The 21,044-nt window shown below is 41.7% G+C and overlaps 1 protein-coding gene across 3 annotated transcripts in view; it reads right to left on the reverse strand.

The window, feature by feature from the left end:
- The window catches only part of ME3 (malic enzyme 3), a 224,489-nt gene that overhangs the window by 117,921 nt on the left and 85,524 nt on the right, over nt 1-21,044 (reverse strand). For 2 of the 3 annotated variants that reach the window (XM_015115374.3, XM_028833894.2), the window contains exon 3: nt 687-820. In XM_015115374.3, coding sequence (XP_014970860.1) covers nt 687-820 — 134 coding nt within the window. Of the gene's footprint in view, nt 1-686; nt 821-17,841; nt 18,141-21,044 lie in introns of those variants that run through there. The other variant, XM_077964167.1, reaches the window with a different exon arrangement.

The raw sequence follows: 21,044 nt of genomic DNA on the forward strand, positions 1-21,044 counted from the left end.
GACTCTGGAGCCAGGTCTCTGTGTTCAAATTCCAGCTGTGCCCATTTATAGCCATGCGACCTGGGAAGTGACTCCCTTGTTTAGTAAAGCTGATAAAGTTGACCCCATGATTCCCCATTGGCTCTTTATGTCTGGATCTCTATTGGAGGAGAACTCAGAGAGGAGACAGGGTTATTAACTGTTGCCCATAGCCTCCAACAAATGACATCTAGGTCTATCCTAAGGCGTCCCCTGTCCATTTCCCTCTCCCCCACCACGTCCTCCTAATTCCAGGAACCCAAGCTATGTACCACTTCCTTAACATGCCTGTCTCTACGTCTTTGCTCCATTTCGTCCCTCTCAGTGAAACATTCTCCCTGAACCCCACTGCTGTCTGCTGAAGTCTTATCAGTGCTTCTTATGCTGACTCAGCTTCTACCACTTCCCAGAGGCCCTTCAGATTCCACTGGTTGGAATGCAGTTTCCCTTTCCAGTTCCTCCAGGACATGTTGGCTGTGGCTCAGTCATAACAAGCCTTGTCTCTCAGGGAGACTATGAATCCTTTAGAAGGTAGGGCTGAGTCTGGGATCTCTTTGGGCTCTCAGCCTTTTTTAGCTGGAGAGTTTCCAGAAAACCCTCTGTGAAGCATAGGAAACAGACAGCTCAGCCCAAGGACCAAGCAGAGAGAACAGACGCTAGGTACTGACTTGTCCAGGTCACTCTGCTGCCGCTCATAATATCTCATGATTCGGAGGAGCTGGACATCCTGACTCAGAAAGCAGGGTGGGATTAAGCCGTGGATTCCAAGCTGCAGTCTTTCTTCAAGGGTAAAGGCCATCCCCTGGCAAGAACAAGAAAAAAACACCCACACATAAGTGCATACACAGGAAACAAAGAAACAGAAGGGGTCCCACCTACAGACAGGTAAAAGTCAGTGTGACTCAGTAGAAAGATCCCTCAACTCAAATCCCACCTCTGCTGTTTAAGTAGGAGGGTCATCTTGTGCCAGTTACTTTGACACTTCTGAACTTCAGCTTCCTCATTGGAAAAAATGCGAAAACTGTATCATCAGGGTTTTTCTGTTTTTTTTTTTGTTGTTGTTGTTTTGTTTTTATATACATATGTTTTATTTTATTTTTTAGAACAGTGATATGGTTTGTCTCTGTGTCCCCACCCAAATCTCATTTTGAATTGTAATCCAAATTCATAGTCCCCATGTGTTGAGGGAGGGACCTGATGGGAGGTGATTGGATCACAGGGGCTGTTTTCCCCATGCTATTCTTGTGGTAGTGAGTGAGTTCTAATGAGATCTGGTTGTTTGATAAGTGTCTGGTGCTTCCCCCTTTTCTCTCTCTCCTGCCGCCATGTAAGATGTGCCTGCTTCCCCTTCACTTTCTACCATGATTGTAAGTTTCATGAGGCCTCCTCAGCCATGTGGAACTTGGAGTCAATTAAGCCTCTTTTGTTTGTAAATTACCCAGTCTCAGGTAGTATCTTTATAGCAGTGTAAAAACGGACTAATACAAACAGTATTTACAGAAAACCTGAGAAGACAGTACAGAGTTCCCATATACCCCCTCAACCAGTGTCCCTGATTATTAACATTTGACATTAGTATTATACTTTCATTAGAGTCAATGAACCAGTAATGATCCATTATTATTAACTAAAGCCTTCAGTTTATTCAGATTTTTTAAAGTTTTTATCTAATACATATACAGATATATATAAATATATGTGTGTGTGTGTATATATATATGTAAAAATATGTGTGTGTGTGTGTGTATATATATACACACATATACATATATACATATATGTAATTCCGGGACCCCATCCAGGATCCTATATTAAGTTTAGTCATCATGTCTCTTTAGGCTCCTCTTGGCTTTGACAGTTTCCCAGATGTCCCTTGTTTTTGACAACCTTGACAGTTTGGAGAAGCCCTGGTTAGGTATTTTGCACATACTCCTCTACTGGAACTTGTCTGATGTTTTTCTCATGGTTGGATTGTGGTCATGGGTTTTTGGAAGGAAGATCACAGAAGTAGAGTGCCATTTTCATCACATCAGACCATGGGTACATATAATAAATGTGATTATCACTGTTGATATGGACCTCGATGAGTGGCCAAAAGTCATGCTTGTCAGGTTTCTCCACTCTAAAGTTACTCCTAGTCTTGGCCATTGGGAGTGTTTTCGGTTGGCTCTTGCATTTCTTTGACATACTACTCATAATGTAACAGTAGTGGGTTTGTTGTTTTTTTTTGTTTTTGTTCTGAAATTCCTTACTTTCTGGCACTACAAGATGCTCCAGGTTCCTCTTGTACATTGCCAGCCGTGGTCCTAGACTAAACCATTTCTCCAAGGATCCCCAATTCCTTTTTCGGAGCATGGTTATTAGAAGGCAAGATTTGGGCACTATTTACTACTTGTGTCCCTTGCTTATTTCTAGTCCCTGTCAGTTAACAGAGCAAGGAAATATACATGTGTATATTAAAACTGGAGTATAACCACATATCTATGAAGTTTTCTATATTTAACCATCTGAACCTGTATTAAGCTGAACATAAGTTCATACTAATGTCTCCAATGTGAATTCATTACCACATGGATCATTTTAACCCCATCACCTTGCTAAACTGTGAATTCCCACTCCAACAATAAAAAGTTTGGCTTTGACCATCTCCCATTTATGTACTTAATTGCTTATTTTCAGTATACCCGTATAGCAGTGTCAAAATTGTTAACCTGAACCACTGTGGGAAACAACTTTATAGAGTACAGTGGTTATGTGCAGTTCTCCTTGCCTTTATTCTAACAGACTCCACTCATTTCCAAAGTTACTTAAGTCAAAACTTTTTCCCTCTACTCTCTTCACTGAGATTGTTACATACATCTGTAATACAATTAGATTCTCCTATCATAGTCTGCATCCTTTCTGGAATCCCCCAACCTATTAAATAATTTTTAAAAAATCTGGACACATTAAGGTTCATTCTTTATGCTGTAAAGTTCTATGGGTTTGGACAAATGCATGTCATGCATCCACCACTACAGTATCATACAAAATAGTTTCACTGCTTTAAAAATTCCATGGGCTTTACTTGTTCATCTCTCTTTCCTCCCCCAAACCTCTGGTGACCACTGACCTTCTTTACTGACTCTACAGTTTCATCTTTTCCAGAATGTCATACAATTGGAACCATAAAGTATGTAACTTTTTCAGACTGGCTTCTTTTACTTAAAAATATGCACCTAGAGTTCATCCATGTATTTTCATCTCCTGATAACTCATTTATTATCATTGAATAACATTCCACTGTACATTTGTACCATAGTTTGTTTCTCCACTTATTGAAGAAAGCTTGGTTGCTTCCAGCTTTTGGTGATTATAAATAAAGTTGCTGTAAATATTCCTGTGCAGGTTTTTATGTGAACATACGTTTTTAAATCAGTTTGATAAATATGTTGGAGTGCAACTGCTGGATCATATGGTAAAACTATGCTTAGCTTTGTAAGAAACTGCCAAACTTTTCTAAACTGGCTGTACCATTTTGCATTCCTGCTAGAAGTGAATGAGAGTTTCTGTTGCTCTACATCCTCTCCAGCAACTGATATTGTCAGTTTTTTGGATTTTAGTTGTTCTAATAGGTGTACAGTGATATGTCATTATTGCTTTAATTGGCAATCCTCTATTGACATATAATGCTGAGTATCTTTTCTTTTTTTCCCTTAAATTTCAGTCTTTATTTTAGATACAGGGGTACATGTACAGGTTTGTTACACAGGAATATTGCATGATGCTGAGGTTTAGGGTAGAGATCCTATCACCCAGGTAGTGTGTATAGTACCTGATATGTAGGTTTTCAACCTCCAGTATCCTCCTTTCTTCCCCATCTAGTAATCTGCACTGTCTATTCTTCCCATGTTTAAGTCCATGTGTGCTCAATATTTAGCTCCCACTTGTAAATGAGAACATGTGGCATTTGGTTTTCTATTCCTGCATTAATTCACTAAGAATTATGGCCTCCAACTGCATTCATGTTGCTGCAAAACAGGACTTCACTCTTTTTTAAGGCTGCATAGTATTCCATGGTATATATGTACCACATTTTCTTCATCCACTCTATCATTGAGGGGCACCTGAGTTGATCCCATGTTTTTGCTATTGTGAATAGCACAGAGATGAACATACAAGTGCATGTGTCTTTTTGGTAGAATGATTTATTTTCCTTTGGGAATATACTCAGTAATGGGATTGCTGGGTCCAATGGTAGCTCTGTTTTAAGTTTGAGAAATCTCCGGACTGCTTTCCATAGTGGCTGGACTAATTTACACTACATTTACATTTACAGTGTATAAGCATTCTCTTTTCTCATCAGCCTCTCCAGTATCTGTTGTTTATTGACTTTTTGATAATAGCCGTGCTGACTGGTGTGAGATGGTATCTCATTGTGGTTTTAATTCACATTTCTCTGATGATCAGTGATGTTGAGCATTTTTTCATGTTTGTTGGACACTTGTATGTCTTCTTGTATGTTTTTGCTGCAGTTGAGGACTTAGTCAAACGTTCTTCACCAAGGTTGAAGTTGAAAAGAGTATTTCTTACGTTGTCTTCTAGGATTTTTTTTACAGTTTGATGTTTTATATTTAAATCTTTGATGCACTAAGTTAATTTTTATATATGGTAAAAGGAAGAGGTCCAGTTTTAATCTTCTGCATATGGCTAGCCAGTTAGACCAGCACCATTTATTGAATAGGGATCCCTTTCCCCATTACTTGTCTTTGTCAGCCTTGTTGATGATCAGATGGTTATACGTGTATGGCTTTATTTCTGAGTTTTCTATTCTGTTCCATTGGTCTCCAAGTCTGTTTTTGTACCAGTACCATGCTGTTTTGGTTACTGCAGCTTTATAGTATTGTTTGAAGTCAGGCAGTATGATGCTTCCAACTTTGCTGTTTTAGCTTAGGATTGCTTGGCTAGTTGGACTCTTTTTTGCTTCCACATGAATTTTAGAATAACTTTTCTAGTTCTGTGAAGAATGACATTGGCAGCTTAATAAGAATAGCATTGAACTTGTACATTGCTTTGGGCAGTGTGGCCATTTTTACAATACTGATTCTTCCAATCCATTAGCATGGAATGTTTTTCCATTTATTTGTGTTGTCTCTGATTCCTTTCAGCAGGGTTTTGTAGTTCTCCTGGTAGAGATCTTACTTTTCCTTGGTTAGCTGTATTCCTAGGTATTTCATACATTTATTTTCTATCTGTATATCTTCTTTGGTAAAGTCAGTAGGGAAATGCACATCAAAGCCACAATATGATACACTGTACCACTTTACACCCACTAGAATGGCTGAAATTAAAATACACACGTACACACACATACACACACACACACCAGGAAACAAGTGTTGGTGAACATGTGGAGAAATGAAAACTCTGGCTGGTACATTGCTGGTGAGAATGTAAAATATTGCAGCCTGTATGGAAATTGTAGTGGTCCTCAAAAAGCTAAACATAGAATTACCATATGACCCAGCAATTCTGCTCCTAGGCATATACCCAAAGGAATTGAAAGCATGGACTTGAACAAATAATTATATGTCAATGTTCATTGCAGCATTATTTACTATAGCCAAAAAGTGGAAATAACCCAGGTGTTCATCAACATATGAATGGATGAACAAAATATATATACATGCAACGAAAATTTATTCAGCTATAAAAAGGAATGAAGTTCTGCTCTGTGCTGCCTCATGGATAAACCTTGAAAACACTATGCTAAGTAAAATAAGCCAGACACAAAAGGGCAAATATTGTGTGATTCTACTTATATGAAATGTCTGGAACAGGAAAATTCATAAAGACAGAAAGTAGCTTTGAAGTTACCATGGACTTGAAGTAAGGGAAGTGATGGCTATTGATGATTGGTTACAGAGTTTCTGTTTGGAGTGAGAAAAAGTTTTAAAAATGGATAATGGTGATGGTTTTACAACATTGTGAAAGTACTTAGTGCCACTTAATTGTACAATTCAAATTGTCAAAATGGCTAATTTTATGTTACATATATTTTACTACAGCTTACAAAACTACTAAGGTAATATATCCCAAACTGTTGAATTATACAACCTTAAATGGGTGAATTGTATGGTATATAAATTTATTTCAAAAAAAATTTTTTTAATAGTTCTTTGCATGTTTTGAATATAAGCCTTTTACTGGACATGTATTATGTAAATATTTTTCCTAGTCTGTGGCTTGTGTTTTCATTCTCTTGGCAGTGTCTTTCACAGACCAGCATTTTCTAGTTTGAATGCTGGGGAGAGAGATGGGGAATAAGATGTCATGGAGTCTCTGACCTGGTCACAGTCAAGCCCTGGAGAGACAATGTTTGCTGGAAGAAGTTGCAGGAACTGTTCTCATAAAAGACACTGTGAGAAAGGGACATAAGCTGCCCCACATTTATCCCAAGATGAGAAGGTGCAAAACATGGTGAAAAACAGATGCTTTTTCTGTGTAGAACTCAGGGTGGCCCTGCTGGAGTGAGGGCTGCTCTGGCACTGGAGCTCCTGGACACACTCAGCTTTCTCATGGGAGGCGCTAGCAACACTGACAAGAGTGATCCCCTGAGTGGCTCCATGGGCGGCAGACATCAAGAAGGAAGGGGCCAGAATCCCCATGGGGGGATTGCGCAGGCCTGCTAATGTGACCCCTGTTGAATTCAAGGCTGATCATAGCTGGGGCAACTCTGGTTAAGTCTTTTATCTATACTGAGTCCCAAATAATGCACGTTTCCTCCTAAAAGTGTAGAAAACTGTGCGGGTGATAAATGAGACCTCAATTATGCTGTTGACAGGCAGCTTCCCCCAGATTTCCTTGGGGAGAGGAAACCCACAAAGGTGGGGAGAGGAAACCCACAAAGGTAGGGAGCATCAGAGCTCCCTTCATTCCTCCACCACCTCAAAATGATTTCATCCAAAATTATTACAAGCCCTTTGATAGGGAATTACTAACCATAGGGAGATTCAAACCCATATATTGATTATCCTCACCTTAGAGGTGTTGCTATCATCAGCTCTAAAGAAGACTTTAATGAATATCTAATCTTATTCTAACTTTCCTTACAACCACATTGTGAGGAAGATTTTACAACCTTCCCTTTACAGTTGAGAAGGCTAAACAAGAGAGGTTACATAATGTTCCTGAAGTTCCATGGCTATTACTTCATACTCTATTGCTTCTTAAACCAGGAGGCATTTTATAATCAATAAGTATATTTGGTGTGATAATTTTTTTCCTGATGATTTTCTTTGACTAGAGGTATGTGATAAAACCATTTGTATTCTTGCCACTATAGTGCACATCCTCCCAGGACTTTGGTGAGACGGACCTCAGAAAATGTGATGGGGTGTCAGGGGAGTTGTGCAAAAGGAATGGATAAAAAAAGAAAGAGAGTGGCCGGGCGCAGTGGCTCACACCTGTAATCCCAGCACTTTGAGAGGCTGAGGCAGGTAGATCACCTGAGGTTGGGAGTTCAAGACCAGCCTGACCAACATGGAGAAACCCCATCTGTACTAAAAACACAAAATTAGTCAGGCATGATGGTACTTGCCTGTAATCCCAGCTACTCAGAAGGCTGAGGCAGGAGAATTGCATGAACCTGGGAGGCGGAAGTTGTAGTGAGCTGAGATCATGCCATTGCACTCCAGCCTGGGCAACAAAAGTGAAACTCTGTCAAGGCCGGGCGCGGTGGCTCAAGCCTGTAATCCCAGCACTTTGGGAGGCCGAGACGGGCGGATCACGAGGTCAGGAGATCGAGACCATCCTGGCTAACACGGTGAAACCCCGTCTCTACTAAAAAAATACAAAAAACTAGCCGGGCGCGGTGGCGGGCGCCTGTAGTCCCAGCTACTCCGGAGGCTGAGGCAGGAGAATGGCGTGAACCCGGGAGGCGGAGCTTGCAGTGAGCTGAGATCCGGCCACTGCACTCCAGCCTGGGCGGCAGAGCGAGACTCCGTCTCAAAAAAAAAAAAAAAAAAAAAAAAAAAGAGTGAAACTCTGTCTCAAAAAAAAAAAAAAAAAACAAAGAGAGACAGAGAAAAAAAGAGTGAATAAAAGACTCCTTGGCTACTCCCAATTTCCTCTTTGTTTTGTAATTTTGGATCTTTAAAACTTTGAATACTGGACTTCTTTTGTGTTTTTACAAAGTAATAAGGACAACTTACGATAGAAGAGTGCCGGAGACTGGGCACTTTCACCAAATGCCTTTAGGCAGGTGACTGTTCACTGCCTCGGTAAAGACTATGATCACCTTTCCTTGGCCCAGAGCATCCTAGGGAGGCCCAGGTATCTAATTATGACATCATCTTTGTTAATGATCACCGTGGCTTTTAACAACAGTCCACTTCTCTCTACAAGGAGAAATGTTTTTCTTGGCTGACTGCCACCAACTTCTTTTTTATTTGAAGAAAAGGGATGACTGTTTAGCAACTGGTAATTTCAGGGATTACAAAATAATACTTCTTGAAGCTACTTTTCATCCTGAAGCTAATAATAAGGCAACCTCAGATTTACAAGTCTGCAAAGCAGAAATGCAGGCACACTGTAGTTGCACCACGGCCTCCAACATAGGACAAGCACAAGACAGTTCACTAGAGCTTAAGGGGGAAGTGTGAGAACTTACATTTCTCTACAAAAGAAATGAACTTTGGTAATCGGCACTCAGGTGCTTGTTCTGTGTATGTAAAAAAGTCATAGGGTATATGAGGGGTCCGAAGGTAAGAGTAGGGACTATACAACATGTACAAGTCAGAGGAGTTGAGAAGTTACAGTTTCTGTGTGTCTAGTAAATAGAGTTACAGATTATATTATCTAGTTTTAACAAAACTCTCAATATAGGATAGGCGGCTTTTGAAAAATGGCTGACTCTCACAGTGATATTTTAACCTCATACGCTTGTGGAATTCAGCGAGGACATGCTGGTAGGGACCTGCCTATTGTTATTAGTTTTAAATGTCTCATCTGTTACAGTGCCACTGCTCTGACCTCTCCAAGTCAGGTGTAGTCCCCACCTGCTCTGGATTCTCCCAGGGAAACTTTGGATCTCCTCAAGATCTAACAACCAATGGGTTAATGTCTGGAATAGTAGGAGGCCTCGAGACCGTTCCCTAGCACTAAAGACCTGTGACCATTTTGACTGGTTAGTGCTTATGCTGAATCATTTTAAATCTTTTAACTATCACTCCTGACTTTACCTATTTCATCAGCTTTTAGAATGATCATTACTGGTTCAGCTACTGAACTCTACCCATGGGCTTGGCCCTGCCCAAGTTACCAGGATGAAATTTACCGGCATCGGAGAGAGGATATTTCAATAGCTCCCACCATCAAATGGCAGGGCGCAAAGGCAGCAAGCCCCTTAGATGGTGCTTCTGTTCCAGCCTCCTGCTGTTCAGATGTCCGGGCTTCCCAGTGCCCATTCCTTATGTCTGAGTTTCTCCAGGGTTCAGTCTCCCAGTACTGCTTTGTGATCTGCCTAGTGCCCCTAGACCCAGAGTCCTACTGTGTACCTGACAATCTCTTCTCGTTCATTCAACAAACATCCATGAGCTCCTACTTTAGGCCAGGTCTGCCATGTTAGACACCGGGGATTGTTGAACAGAACAGGTCCTGGTCACTACCCTCAAGCGTCTACTAGAGGAGACATGTGGGTTAACATACCATAGCAATCCTGGGCCTCTGCCTTGGGCAAGCTGCTTCTCTCACTTATTAAATGAAGTGCTGCCCATTTCATGTGTTGTGGGATTAAATGAAATAATGCAGGTAACATGCTTAGCACAGATATTGGCACATAGGAAGTGCTCAGTGAACACCAGCAGTTCTCCTTATTACTATTAGTATTGTGTTCACGGGACAGGGTGGCATAACAGAACTCATGAGCAGATGCTGGAGAGGAGCCTTGAAGGATGGTCCAGAGCTAGTCTGGCAGAAGGGGCTGCAAGCCAGGGGCTGAAGTGACATCACCACATCACAACATAACTGCTTGTCCATGGGCTCAGCCACCATGCCGGCCTTTGCGGCCCTATGTGTTCTCCCCACACGCATTCTGGCTGTTGTGCTTTGACTCACACCAGCACCCCTGTTCCCCATTCTCTGACTGCTTCCTCCTCCCCTGCTTCCAATCCACAGTCAACCACCTGCAACCTCCAGGAGGCCTCCCTGCCTCCACCGTTCCACACAGCTCTCCCCCTTCTCTCAGAGTCAGTGTCACACAGTTTAGCACATGTAATGTGTCTCCTATTTGATTTCTTGAGTTGTAACCACTAGATAATAAACTCAGGGTGGTGGGGAGGCAGATGCTTTGAAGAAGCTAATGCAAGGTTATTGCAAATAATATTATCATCATCCATAATAACAATGATGACCTTTTATTGGACACCCACTAGGTTGGGTCAGGCACTGAGACAGATACTTTACACTCTCATCCTCTGACTTTGGCAGGAAGGCATGATGATTATTATCCCTACTTTGTGGACTAGGAAACTGAGGTTAGAGGGGTAAGTAACTTGCCCAAGGTCACACAGCAAGCTGGTGGGAAAACCAGGAGTAGAACCCAGGCCTAAATATTTCCAAAGTTCTGAGTCTTTCCTCTGAGCTAATCAACAGCTTCAAGACTTGAAAGATTGTAAAAGTTGTTGACTGAATTGGGTTTTTTTTTATTAGGGATGTGACTTTTTTACCTACAGAGTCAGGTATCTTAGATTTCAGCTACTGTTGAGCATTCCTCTGTATTTGCCTCAGATCAGTCAGCCCATCTGCAGACAGGTATGCCTGCACCTCTGAGTTCATGCACTTGGCCCACGGCACACACACAGCCATGTTTCCTTTTACCAGCATCGTTACTGGAAGGAAGGATTAGCAGACACTGTATAACAGTAAATGTTTTCTGTTCCATACATCATTACGTCATGCTCTGAACTGACTGTTTATGCTATAACTGGCTTCCTCCATCAATCAACCATGGCAGCATAGAGGGTAGGGCTGTGGGCAATTAGCTCTGAGATTGTACAATTTAAGCTGATGAGCTATTAGGGGACCAGAAGGCATTTCCTCCTTCTTGGGCATATTCCTTCTTGACTTTATTTGTTTGGGATTTTTATGGGTTAGGGTGATGTGGATTCTGGTTGGAGACAGGAAGTGGGATTACTGAGGCTGCTGTTCTCTGCACTGAACCCCAGCTTTATGAGGGCCCCTGAGCACACTCCTGAGATGGATATATGGGGATCTTAGAAACACAGCATTGGGAAGTCTCCGCAGACACAGACCTGAGAATGGCCTTCCTTACAGAAATATTTCTGTGATCAGGTGCAATGTTACAGATCCAGAAACACATCATAAATTCCTAAGAGGGGAGTGGAGGATACGCTGCTCATTACTGCCCAGAACCAACCCTAAACCAGCCTAAATCTCAAAGATTGGGCTCTGATGCCATGGGCTGGACTGCCTTCAACCTTCCATGTGTGACATACATAGAAGTTCTTGTTCTGGTTGGGAGATAAGATTCAATTTTCCTTCCATGGGATTCAGCCAGTACATGGAGGTGCTGTGCTCACACAGCCAGCATGGGGGAGTGGGAAGGGAACTGGACAACAAAGGTTCTACATTCAGTTCTTCCCCTGGCTGTGTGATACTAGAGAAATCACTTGACTTCTCTGACTCTGCTGCCTTTACTTGGGTCATTGTGTCAAAGGAGAATGTTAAAATTCTGTGAATTCAAAGATGGGGTTTTAAAAAGTTTTTAAAAGGCTGTGCGTATTGCAGTTTTAAATCTTTTTAGGTTAAAGGTTATAAGCAATTTGGCAATTGCACTTCAGAGTCCCTTCCTGACTCTTTTCCCTGCAAGACAGTAAGTTTTTTGAGGTCAGGGACTCTGTCTCAATGAACTGCATGTTCCTTTTGCCTCACACAGTAACTGATACAGGATAAGTATTCAATAAATAAGTGGATGGATGGATTCATTCATTTCTTCAACAAAAAAGTATTAAGTGTCTTCTGTGTGCTTGGTCCTATTTTAGATCCTGTGGAACCAGCAGTGGAAAGATATAGAAAGTTCCAGTTCTCTGTAGGCTCTAGGTGAGCCATTCCTATAACTAGTTTATGGCAGCCTGCCCTCACTATACCACACTGTGGCTATTGAGCACTTGAAATGTGGCCAGTACAACTGAGAAATTGAATTTTGTATTTCCTTTAATTTTAATTAATTTAAATATAAAGAGTCACATACTGTATTGGACAGTGCAGATCTTTCCCACACTTGGGATCACTCCCAGCCTGGCCTAATGGAAAGCATGGGAACTGCGGACTCAGAATCCTGACTTTGGGTCCGGCTCTGGCCACGTGGTGGAGACACCCTGATCCACCTTGATGCAGAGTGACGGTTTGTTGTGTGGAGTAGGCTGGGGAGGGCAGGGTAAATAGGAGTTAGAGATGAATGTCATGCAAGGGAAAGGCGGGAGCTTGGCAGGGAAGAGCCCTAAGGGCCTGTGACCACACCTAGGAGGCAGCAGGCAGGAGAGGCCTTCAGAGGAGCTTGGGATCCTCATTCTGGCCAGCCCAGCTCCTCCAGAGAAGGGAAGTTTAATGATGTGAGGCTAAGGGGAAACTTCAGAAGAGGCAGCACAACTTTCACAGTGAGTGATTTTAAAAGTCAAGGATGAGGAAACAACTTAACACAAAATGACTGAATGTAAAATAGAATCAAATAAAATCCAAGGGACAGGAATTCCTATAACAGGTGGAACAAAGAATGAATCTTTCTTCCCAGAAGCCCTCGTGGGTATATACCGGAAACAACTAGTACATGTCACAGATGGGTTTTGTTGCATCCAGTAAAGCTCTGAAATAGTCTACAACCTGGTGTATGAAGGCTCTTATTTGCAGGCAGCCCTGGACAAAATAACTAAAGGGATTTTTTTTTTTTTTTAAACCTCTGGGATACATGTGTAGAGTGTGCAGGTTTGTTACATAGGTATACATGTGCCATGGTTGTTTGCTGCACCTATCAACCCATCATCTAGGCTTCAAGCCCTGATGCATTAGGTATTTCTCCTAATGCTCTCCCTCCCCTTGCCTCCCACCACCCAATAGGCCTTGGTGTATGTCGTTCCCCTCCCTGTGTCCATGTGTTCTCATTGTTCAACTCCCACTTATGATGGAGAACATGCGGTGTTTGGTTTACTGTTCCTGTGTTAGTTTGCTAAGGATGATGGCTTCCAGCTTCATCCATGTCTCTGCAAAGGATATGATCTCATTTTTTTATGGCTGCACAGTATTCCATCATATATATCTACCACATTTTCTTTATCCAGTCTATCACTGATGAGCATTTGGGTTGGCTCCATGCCTTTGCTATTGTAAATGGTGCTACCATAAACATATGTGTTCATGTGTCTTTATAGTAGAATGATTTATATACCTTTGGGTATATACCAGTAATGGGATTGCTGGGTCAAATGATATTTCTGGTTCTAGATCCTTGAGGAATTGCCACACTGTCTTCCACAACGGTTGAACTAATTTACAATCCCACCAACAGTGTAAAAGTGTTCCTGTTTCTCCATAGCCTCTCCATCATCTATTGTTTCCTGACATTTTAATAGTTGCCATTCTGACTGGCATGAGATGATATCTTATAGAGATGATTTGCATTTCTGTAATGATCAGTGATGTTTAGTTTTTTCTTATATGTTTGTTGGCCGCATAAATGTCTTCTTTTGAGAAGTGTCTGTTCATATCCTTTGCCCACTTTTTAATGGGGTTGGTAGTTTTTCTCTTGTAATTTTGTTTAAGTTCCTTGTAGATTCTGGATATTAAACCTTGGTCAGATGGATAAATTGCAAAAATTTCCTCCCATTCTGTAGGTTGCCTATTCACTCTGATGCCAGTTTCTTTTGCTGTCCAGAAGCTCTTTAGTTTAATTAGATCCCATTTGTCAATTCTGACTTTTGTTGCAATTGCTTTTGGTGTTTTAGTCATAAAGTCTTTGCCCATGCCTATGTCCTGAATGGTATTGCCTAGGTTTTCTTCTAGGGTTTTTATAGTTTTGGGTTTTACATTTTTATATTTTATAGTTTTGGGTCTTTTTTTTTTTGGTGTATATGAATGCTTGTGATTTTTGCACATTGATTTTGGATCCTGAGACTTTGCTAAAGTTGCTTATCAGCTCAAGGAGCTTTTGGTCTGACACACTGAAGTGTTCTAAATATAGAATCATGTCATCTGCAAACAGAGACAATTTGACTTCCTGTCTTCTTATCTGAATATACTTTATTTCTTTCTCTTGTCTGATTGCCCTGGCCAGAACTTCTAATACTACGTTGAATAGGAGTGGTGAGAGAGACCATCCTTGTCTTGTGTCAGTTTTCAAAGGGAATGCTTCCAGGTTTTGCCCATTCGGTATGATATTGGCTATGGGTTTGTCATAAATAGCTCTTATTTTGAGATATGTTCCATCAATACCTAGTTTAATGAGTGTTTTTAACATAAAAGGATGTTGAATTTTATTGAAGGCCTTTTCTGCATCGATTAGATAATCATGTGGTTTTTGAAGTTCTCATGCTGTGTTTTCCAGCTCCGTCAGGTCATTTATATTCCTCTCTAAACCGGTTATTCTAGTTAGCAGGTCCTGGAACATTTTATCAAAGTTCTTAGCTTCTTTCCTTTGGGTTAGAACATGCACCTTTAGCTCAGAGGTGTTTGTTATTACCCACCTTCTGAAGCCTATTTCTGTCAATTCGTCAATCTCTTTCTTCATCCAGTTTTGTGCCCTAGCTGGAGAGGTGTTGAGACCATTTGGAGGAGAAGAGGCATTTTGGCATTTGGAATTTTCAGCTTTTTGCCCTGGTTTTTCCTCATCTTCATGGATTTATCTACCTTTGATCTTTGAGGCTGATGACCTTTGGATGGGGTATTTGTTGGTGGGGGTCTTTTTTGTTGATGTTGTTGTTGTCTTTGCTTTCTGTTTATTTTTCTTCTAACACTCAGGCTCCTCTTCTGTAGGTCTCCTGCAGTTTGCTGGAGATCCACTCCAAGCTCTGTTCACCTGGGTATCACCAGTGGAGTTTGCAGATCAGCAAAGATTGCTGCCTGCTCCTTCCTCTGGAAGCTTTGTCCCAGAGGGGCACTGGCCTGATGCCAGCCAGAGCTCTTTTTCTGGCAGAGCTCCTATGTGACATATGACTACAGAAGAGTCATAAGTCACAGCAGTCCAGACAACTGCAAGGCTTCCCATGTGGAGGCTTGCTCCTGTAACCTGAGACAAGACTCAGTACGTCAACTTTCTCATAGTCGCTCTTAAAAGGAAGGGGCGGGAAAGTTTGTAAAGTCAATAAAACTCTGTGAAACAGCTGCTGACGAAGTTTTCTTTATAAGCCTCTGAGTTTCAAAGGAGGTACCACTTTAAAAAGCCTTCCATGTGAAGGTATCTGAAAGTTCCAAGGCTGTTCACTCCATTTTCTGTGAACACTGGCAGCATGCAACCCTGACGGGGTGTCTAGCCTGGGCAGGGGCCAACTTGTTCTCAGATGCAGCAAGGTGTGGGTATGGACACAGCCTGCTTTCAGTGCATGTGAAGCAGTCATAGTAAAAAGGCATCACTCTCTGCCCTTGAAACATATCTCAAGGTCTTCATACAGCTTCTTCTAACATTTTAAAAATATGCTTCTAATAACTGTTGGGCCAATGCATTAAACAGCCATCGGAGATAAAACCCTTTGAAAAATGTGCTCCGGGGTCAACTCCCCATGCTTGCTGTCACCTCCATCCCAGGTAAGCTTCTGGTTCCAAGTTTCTAGGATAAATGTGGCAAAGATGTAGAGGGTCCACTTTAGCTAACGTTCTTACCCTTTTGTCACATTACGAAAGGGAGTTATTTCTATAGACCTTGGTTTTATCTGTTTGGGAAATGGGAATAATATGTACCTCATCTACTTCACAGAGATGTAGATGATTCAGCAAGGATAATGTGCAAGGAAGTGATTTGGAATATAAATATTAAAGGTATTAACAGTGATAGTAATAACTAATGTAGCATCATTGCCCCTTTCTCTGAGGTAAGAATAAACTTGGGACTGTTGGCAATCATTTCTGAGAGGCCTTGGTTGCCTTTTAGAGGAGACAGAGATGAAGTGGATCATGTGCTCCCCACCAGGTTGGATGCAGTGACTCACGCTCCCTCAGAGCTTCATGCACACCTCTACCAGGCTTCAACATATTGCCTTGCAACTATCTATTCATGAGTCTGTTCTCCGTGAAGACAGGGCCATGACTTGGTCTTATTCATTTTTGCAACCCCAACAAAATGCTAGTACATAGGTACTTTATAGCATGTGTTAAATAAATGAACAAATGAATGAAAGTCTGTGAGTTCCACTTTATCAAGAAAGTTGGTGTAGAGGGCCCTTAGTGGTTCATAAAGTGGAGTGTGAAATTGTGAGTAAGAGCTGGGCTTTGGAATCAGGCAGTTCTGGGTCTGAAAGTCTGCAACTTCTAGCTTTGTGACATTGGGCATATCGTTTAACTCTTGAACAGCAGTTTGCTCATCGACAAAGCTGGAATAATAATACCTGCCTCAAATGCTAATTTATGATGATTATATGTAATCAGATATGTGAAGTCTCCAGCACAAAGTACTCAGTGAGTGGTAGGTAGTTAATATCATTTTTTGTTCCTTAAAAATAAAGGAGAGGATATAATTAATTCTCTGTGAGAAGCTTAGAGGAAAGTGGATGGGGGAGGAGGGTAACCAAGGCTTTTTGGAGGAGGTGACAGGAGGTAACTAAAGAGAGGAGGCCAAGAGAAGCTGCCACACACATCTTAATGATAGTAACATGCACTGCCGCCTCCCTTCTGCCTCGGTGCACTTCAAACCTTTGGAGGTGAGGGGAGGCCAAGGTAGAGAGAGGAACAGTGTCCATCCCCAGCACCCAGCCTCTCCTGTCCACTCTGCTTCCATTCACCCTACCCTCCTGGGGCCTTCTGCAGCTGAAATCTCAGAGTGGGGCTCAGGAGAACCACTTCTTCCATGTGCTGCCTGCCTGAGCAAGCTCAGGGCAGATCAGCTCTTGCACTGTCCCCTGCAGTACTGACTTATTTGCTGGTCCCATTTCCTTCCTTTATGTGCCCTTCCTGGAGATACTGGTAAGAGCCTTTCTGTCCTCTCTGGTTTGCTGCACCACTGCTGCGTGCCCCTCAGCGTGGGCCCAGCCTGAAGTCCCCCTCAGCTACATTTCTTGCTGTGTGCTTCTTCATTCAGGGCTCACATTTGGTTCTGCCTGGTAGACTAAGGGCCCCAGCCTGGCAGATAAACCATCAGAAGCACTTGAAAGCATCCCCAGAAACTGATAGTTATGCTGGGGAATCAGAGAACGTATATCTTTTTAAATTCCCTTAGTTGGCTCTGATTCTATTCAGATTTGGAAACTGCTAGGCTGCATCTTTTCTTTACCTGAACGTTAAGCTCATTATGCTCCAAACCTAATTCTGCCATCTTTCCTTTCAAATAATCAGCCAAGTCCCCTGGATTCCTGCTGTGGAAGAAGTAGGATGGAAAGCTTCTTATCCCACCACTCTTTGGGCAGGATTTCCCCCTCCCCTGTTCCCATTCTAAAGCCTGTTTTTACCTTCAATGGACACAACTGTGCTTTAGGACACAAGCAAATTACCCAATATCATTTAGAGAAACAAGGTTACTCAGACAGCACTGAGTCCATTTTGATCCAGGTCATTGCCAAAGAGATTGCACAGATAGGGGATAAGAAAAGCAAAGCTGAGGAGGGCCTTGGGGCCACATGCACATACCTGCTAGGGTCCTCACAGTACCCTGCTGAATGAGAATGAGAAGACTGCCAATCCCAACCTTGGATTTCTGGAGGTTCAGGCTGCTTTCCTAAACACTGTCTTCCTCCATGGAAGAGTGAAAGTTCTGTAGCCTGTTTATTCATTCACTTGTTTGTTCAACAAATGTCGGTTGCCTCCTCCGTGCTGGGTGCCTTACCACTACTTTCCTCACACAGCTCCTAAAACCCCACTTGGCACAGTGTTGGTATTAAGTTGGTGCCTCCTGCAGCATATTAACCAAAATGAAGAATTTCCCATTCCTGGGGAAGTGAAAGGAATCATAACTTTTTTAAAAAAGAGCTCATTTTTATATTCTATGTTATTTACTTAAGTGCTTTATAAAAATAAAATTCATTACACAAGTGTCTATATGCCTTGCCCAATATCTTTGCCAATGATACATAATTTCTTGCATATTTTTACTGCTTCATTGTTTCTAAAATGCTCTTATATGGCTTACGTCATTTGATCCTAGACAGGCTGGTTTTATTATCCCCATTTATAGGAGAATATACTGAGGCTTAGATGGGTCAATGACTTGTCAAGGGTGTGTGGCTAGTAAATGCCATACAAATACATGCGAGAATAATGGCTATTTCAATTGTTTTGCTATTGAAAGACTAGTTTTTGCAAAGTTGTTGGATAAGAACCAGCATGGAAGGGATTCCATTTCTCTTCAAGAGAAATTCCATATCTACTCCTGAAATACTTGGTGACTTTAAGATTTTGTCCATCCCGACTGAACAAGGGAACAGAGGTGGATAATTGGAAAGATTATGAATCACTCTCTTGGCAAAATTCCCTGTTAGTCTGAATGTTTCATGACCCTCTCCTCCCAAGAGACTATTATTTAAAATTTAAATAATATTGTTCTTGGCACCCTAATGGCCCTCTGAGTCAGCTGGACCTCAACAGGGTAATAGCAGAGGAAGGTTACAGGCAGGGAAGCAGCTGAGAACAAGGGAAGTAGCCTCTTTCCTGCAGCAACACAACAGCACTTTGATGGGCTCAGCTTGGGAAGACTGGGTCAAAAGATGAACTATGACCAGAAGGAAGAAAACAAACAGACACACTTTGGGAGGGTCTCAGAATAGGCACTGTACATGCACTTCTGATGCGTGCGAATAAATGGGCGGGGTGCCAGAACTGGACACGAGACAACCAAGGACAAGCTCATCTGACAGGGCAATTGTCTAGCAGAAGGCTGTTAACCTGTTCCAGCCCTAATATGAACCAAATCCTCATTCTCCTGGGCTTCAGTCTCAACTCTGCCACCTAATCAGGTGAACCAGGAAGGAAGTCATTTTTCCCTGAAGAACGTGGACCACTGTGGTGCACAGGAGATCACAGCGATCAGTCACCCTCTCTGTCTTGACACCAAGAAGCAGGAGTTCCAAAATCCAGAGGCCATTTTGGACTGAGTTTATAACAACTGTTTACACTTCACTGCTTTGTTAGGGTCTACAAAGCAGTTTTATTTGCTATGATAGTAGTTCTGAAACCTTGCTACTCATTAGAACCACTGCCCTATGTGGTAGCTGTGAAAGTATCATTCCCATTTTGCAGATAGGAAAGTTGAGGCTAAGAGAATTCGATGATTTGCCTAAAATCATGGCCCTAGCAAGTTCCAGAAATGAGACTTGAATTTGGAGTTCTATTTCACCTTGTTGGCTCATTAATTCATTCATATTAAATGAAATATTCATTTAACAAGTATGTTTTGAGTAGCAGGTATGTACTAGGCATTAGATATACATTAAGAGACTAAATATATGTAGCCCCTGACTTCACTGAGTTTCGGTCTAATGATCTTTCCATTTGAACCAGTATTCTTTATACTCTTTCATATTTCAGAATTAATTTCAAATTATGTAGGCTGGGTTAGTGCCCAGCAGGCTCAATGCTCAGCAGAATAGCACAAGTGGTACATTTACTAGAGTTCAGGTGTGCAGGTCCAAACTGCAGTCGGCCACAGAGAAGGGAGATCAGGCCTTGAAGGTGGTGTTCCTGGCTTCAAATAGTGTCTCTGCTCCAACTGGCCATGTGATCACGAGGAACTTTCTAAAGTTCTCTCTCTGTTCTCAGTGTCCTCAGTGAGGGACTGAAGATTGTAATAGCCAAGCTCCCTGAGTATCATGTGTCTGGCTACTGGCTGGCACATCTGAGGCACTCACTAAACACAGCTGTGACCAGATCATTACTAGATGCTGAGTACTGTGGAGAACAACCGATTCATGAACCTGGTGTTTCTGAGAGGCACAGCAGCCTAGGGATGTCCTTAGAATTTCTTGCCCTGTTTATTCCTCCTCCTTTAATCTCTATCCTCAATCCATTCTATTCATTTTCCTTAATAATCACAGTTTGGGTACCACTTATTTGGAATTTAAGGATAGGTGGTTGATAAATTTTAGCTGGTGATAGTGACTTAATGCAGATCTAAAATTAATAGAGAAACTCACAGGTGACTGGATTTCAAGTTAGAAGTTCAACTACTGGGAATGCTTTTTGAATGGCATTTCCATTTTTTATTAGACTTATATTAAAAGAAAGTGAAACGAAAATATGGAACCCTTGGAACTTCAAACTTTTGAGTTTTCCTTCTTTCCAGTGCTTAGCTGATACAATCAACATTGAGGTGTTTTCTTTGTCCCTTTCTGAGATAGAATCTAATTCTTGCACTTATGAATTTGAGAATCTTTAAAAATATTTTTCTCATTTCATGAACATGATTAGCTCTAGAATCTATATGTTTAGGGGCTACATGCACCTTGTCAAATTGCTCTTTTCCATTCTCGGTTTCTGGAAAGGTCGTTGGAATTCCTGTAAGTGTGGCTCTGCTGTTCTAGATTGACATTGTCGACCCTGAAGGAAGTGATGTTGACGTTCACAGAGACCTGCAGAGTGACCTCTCCTCCAAATGCCTCAAAATAAATGACGGCATGCCTGAGACTACATTTAGTGCCATTTGGCTACCAGGTTCTTCTAAAACCTATATCTTGTGGTAAGTAAAGTCAATATTTAAAGTCTCTTTTTAATTACCTACTAATAGCTTATTCTAAATTAATGCTGATTGACTAAATACATGACTGAATGATTGATTGGGTCATCATTGAATAGTGTGGAAATTTTAATTTGTTTTTATAGATGAATGCTCAATTTGTGGG

This window comes from Macaca mulatta, chromosome 14 (assembly GCF_049350105.2).
Source record: "Macaca mulatta isolate MMU2019108-1 chromosome 14, T2T-MMU8v2.0, whole genome shotgun sequence".
In the NCBI taxonomy this organism is placed as follows: Eukaryota; Metazoa; Chordata; class Mammalia; order Primates; family Cercopithecidae; genus Macaca; species Macaca mulatta.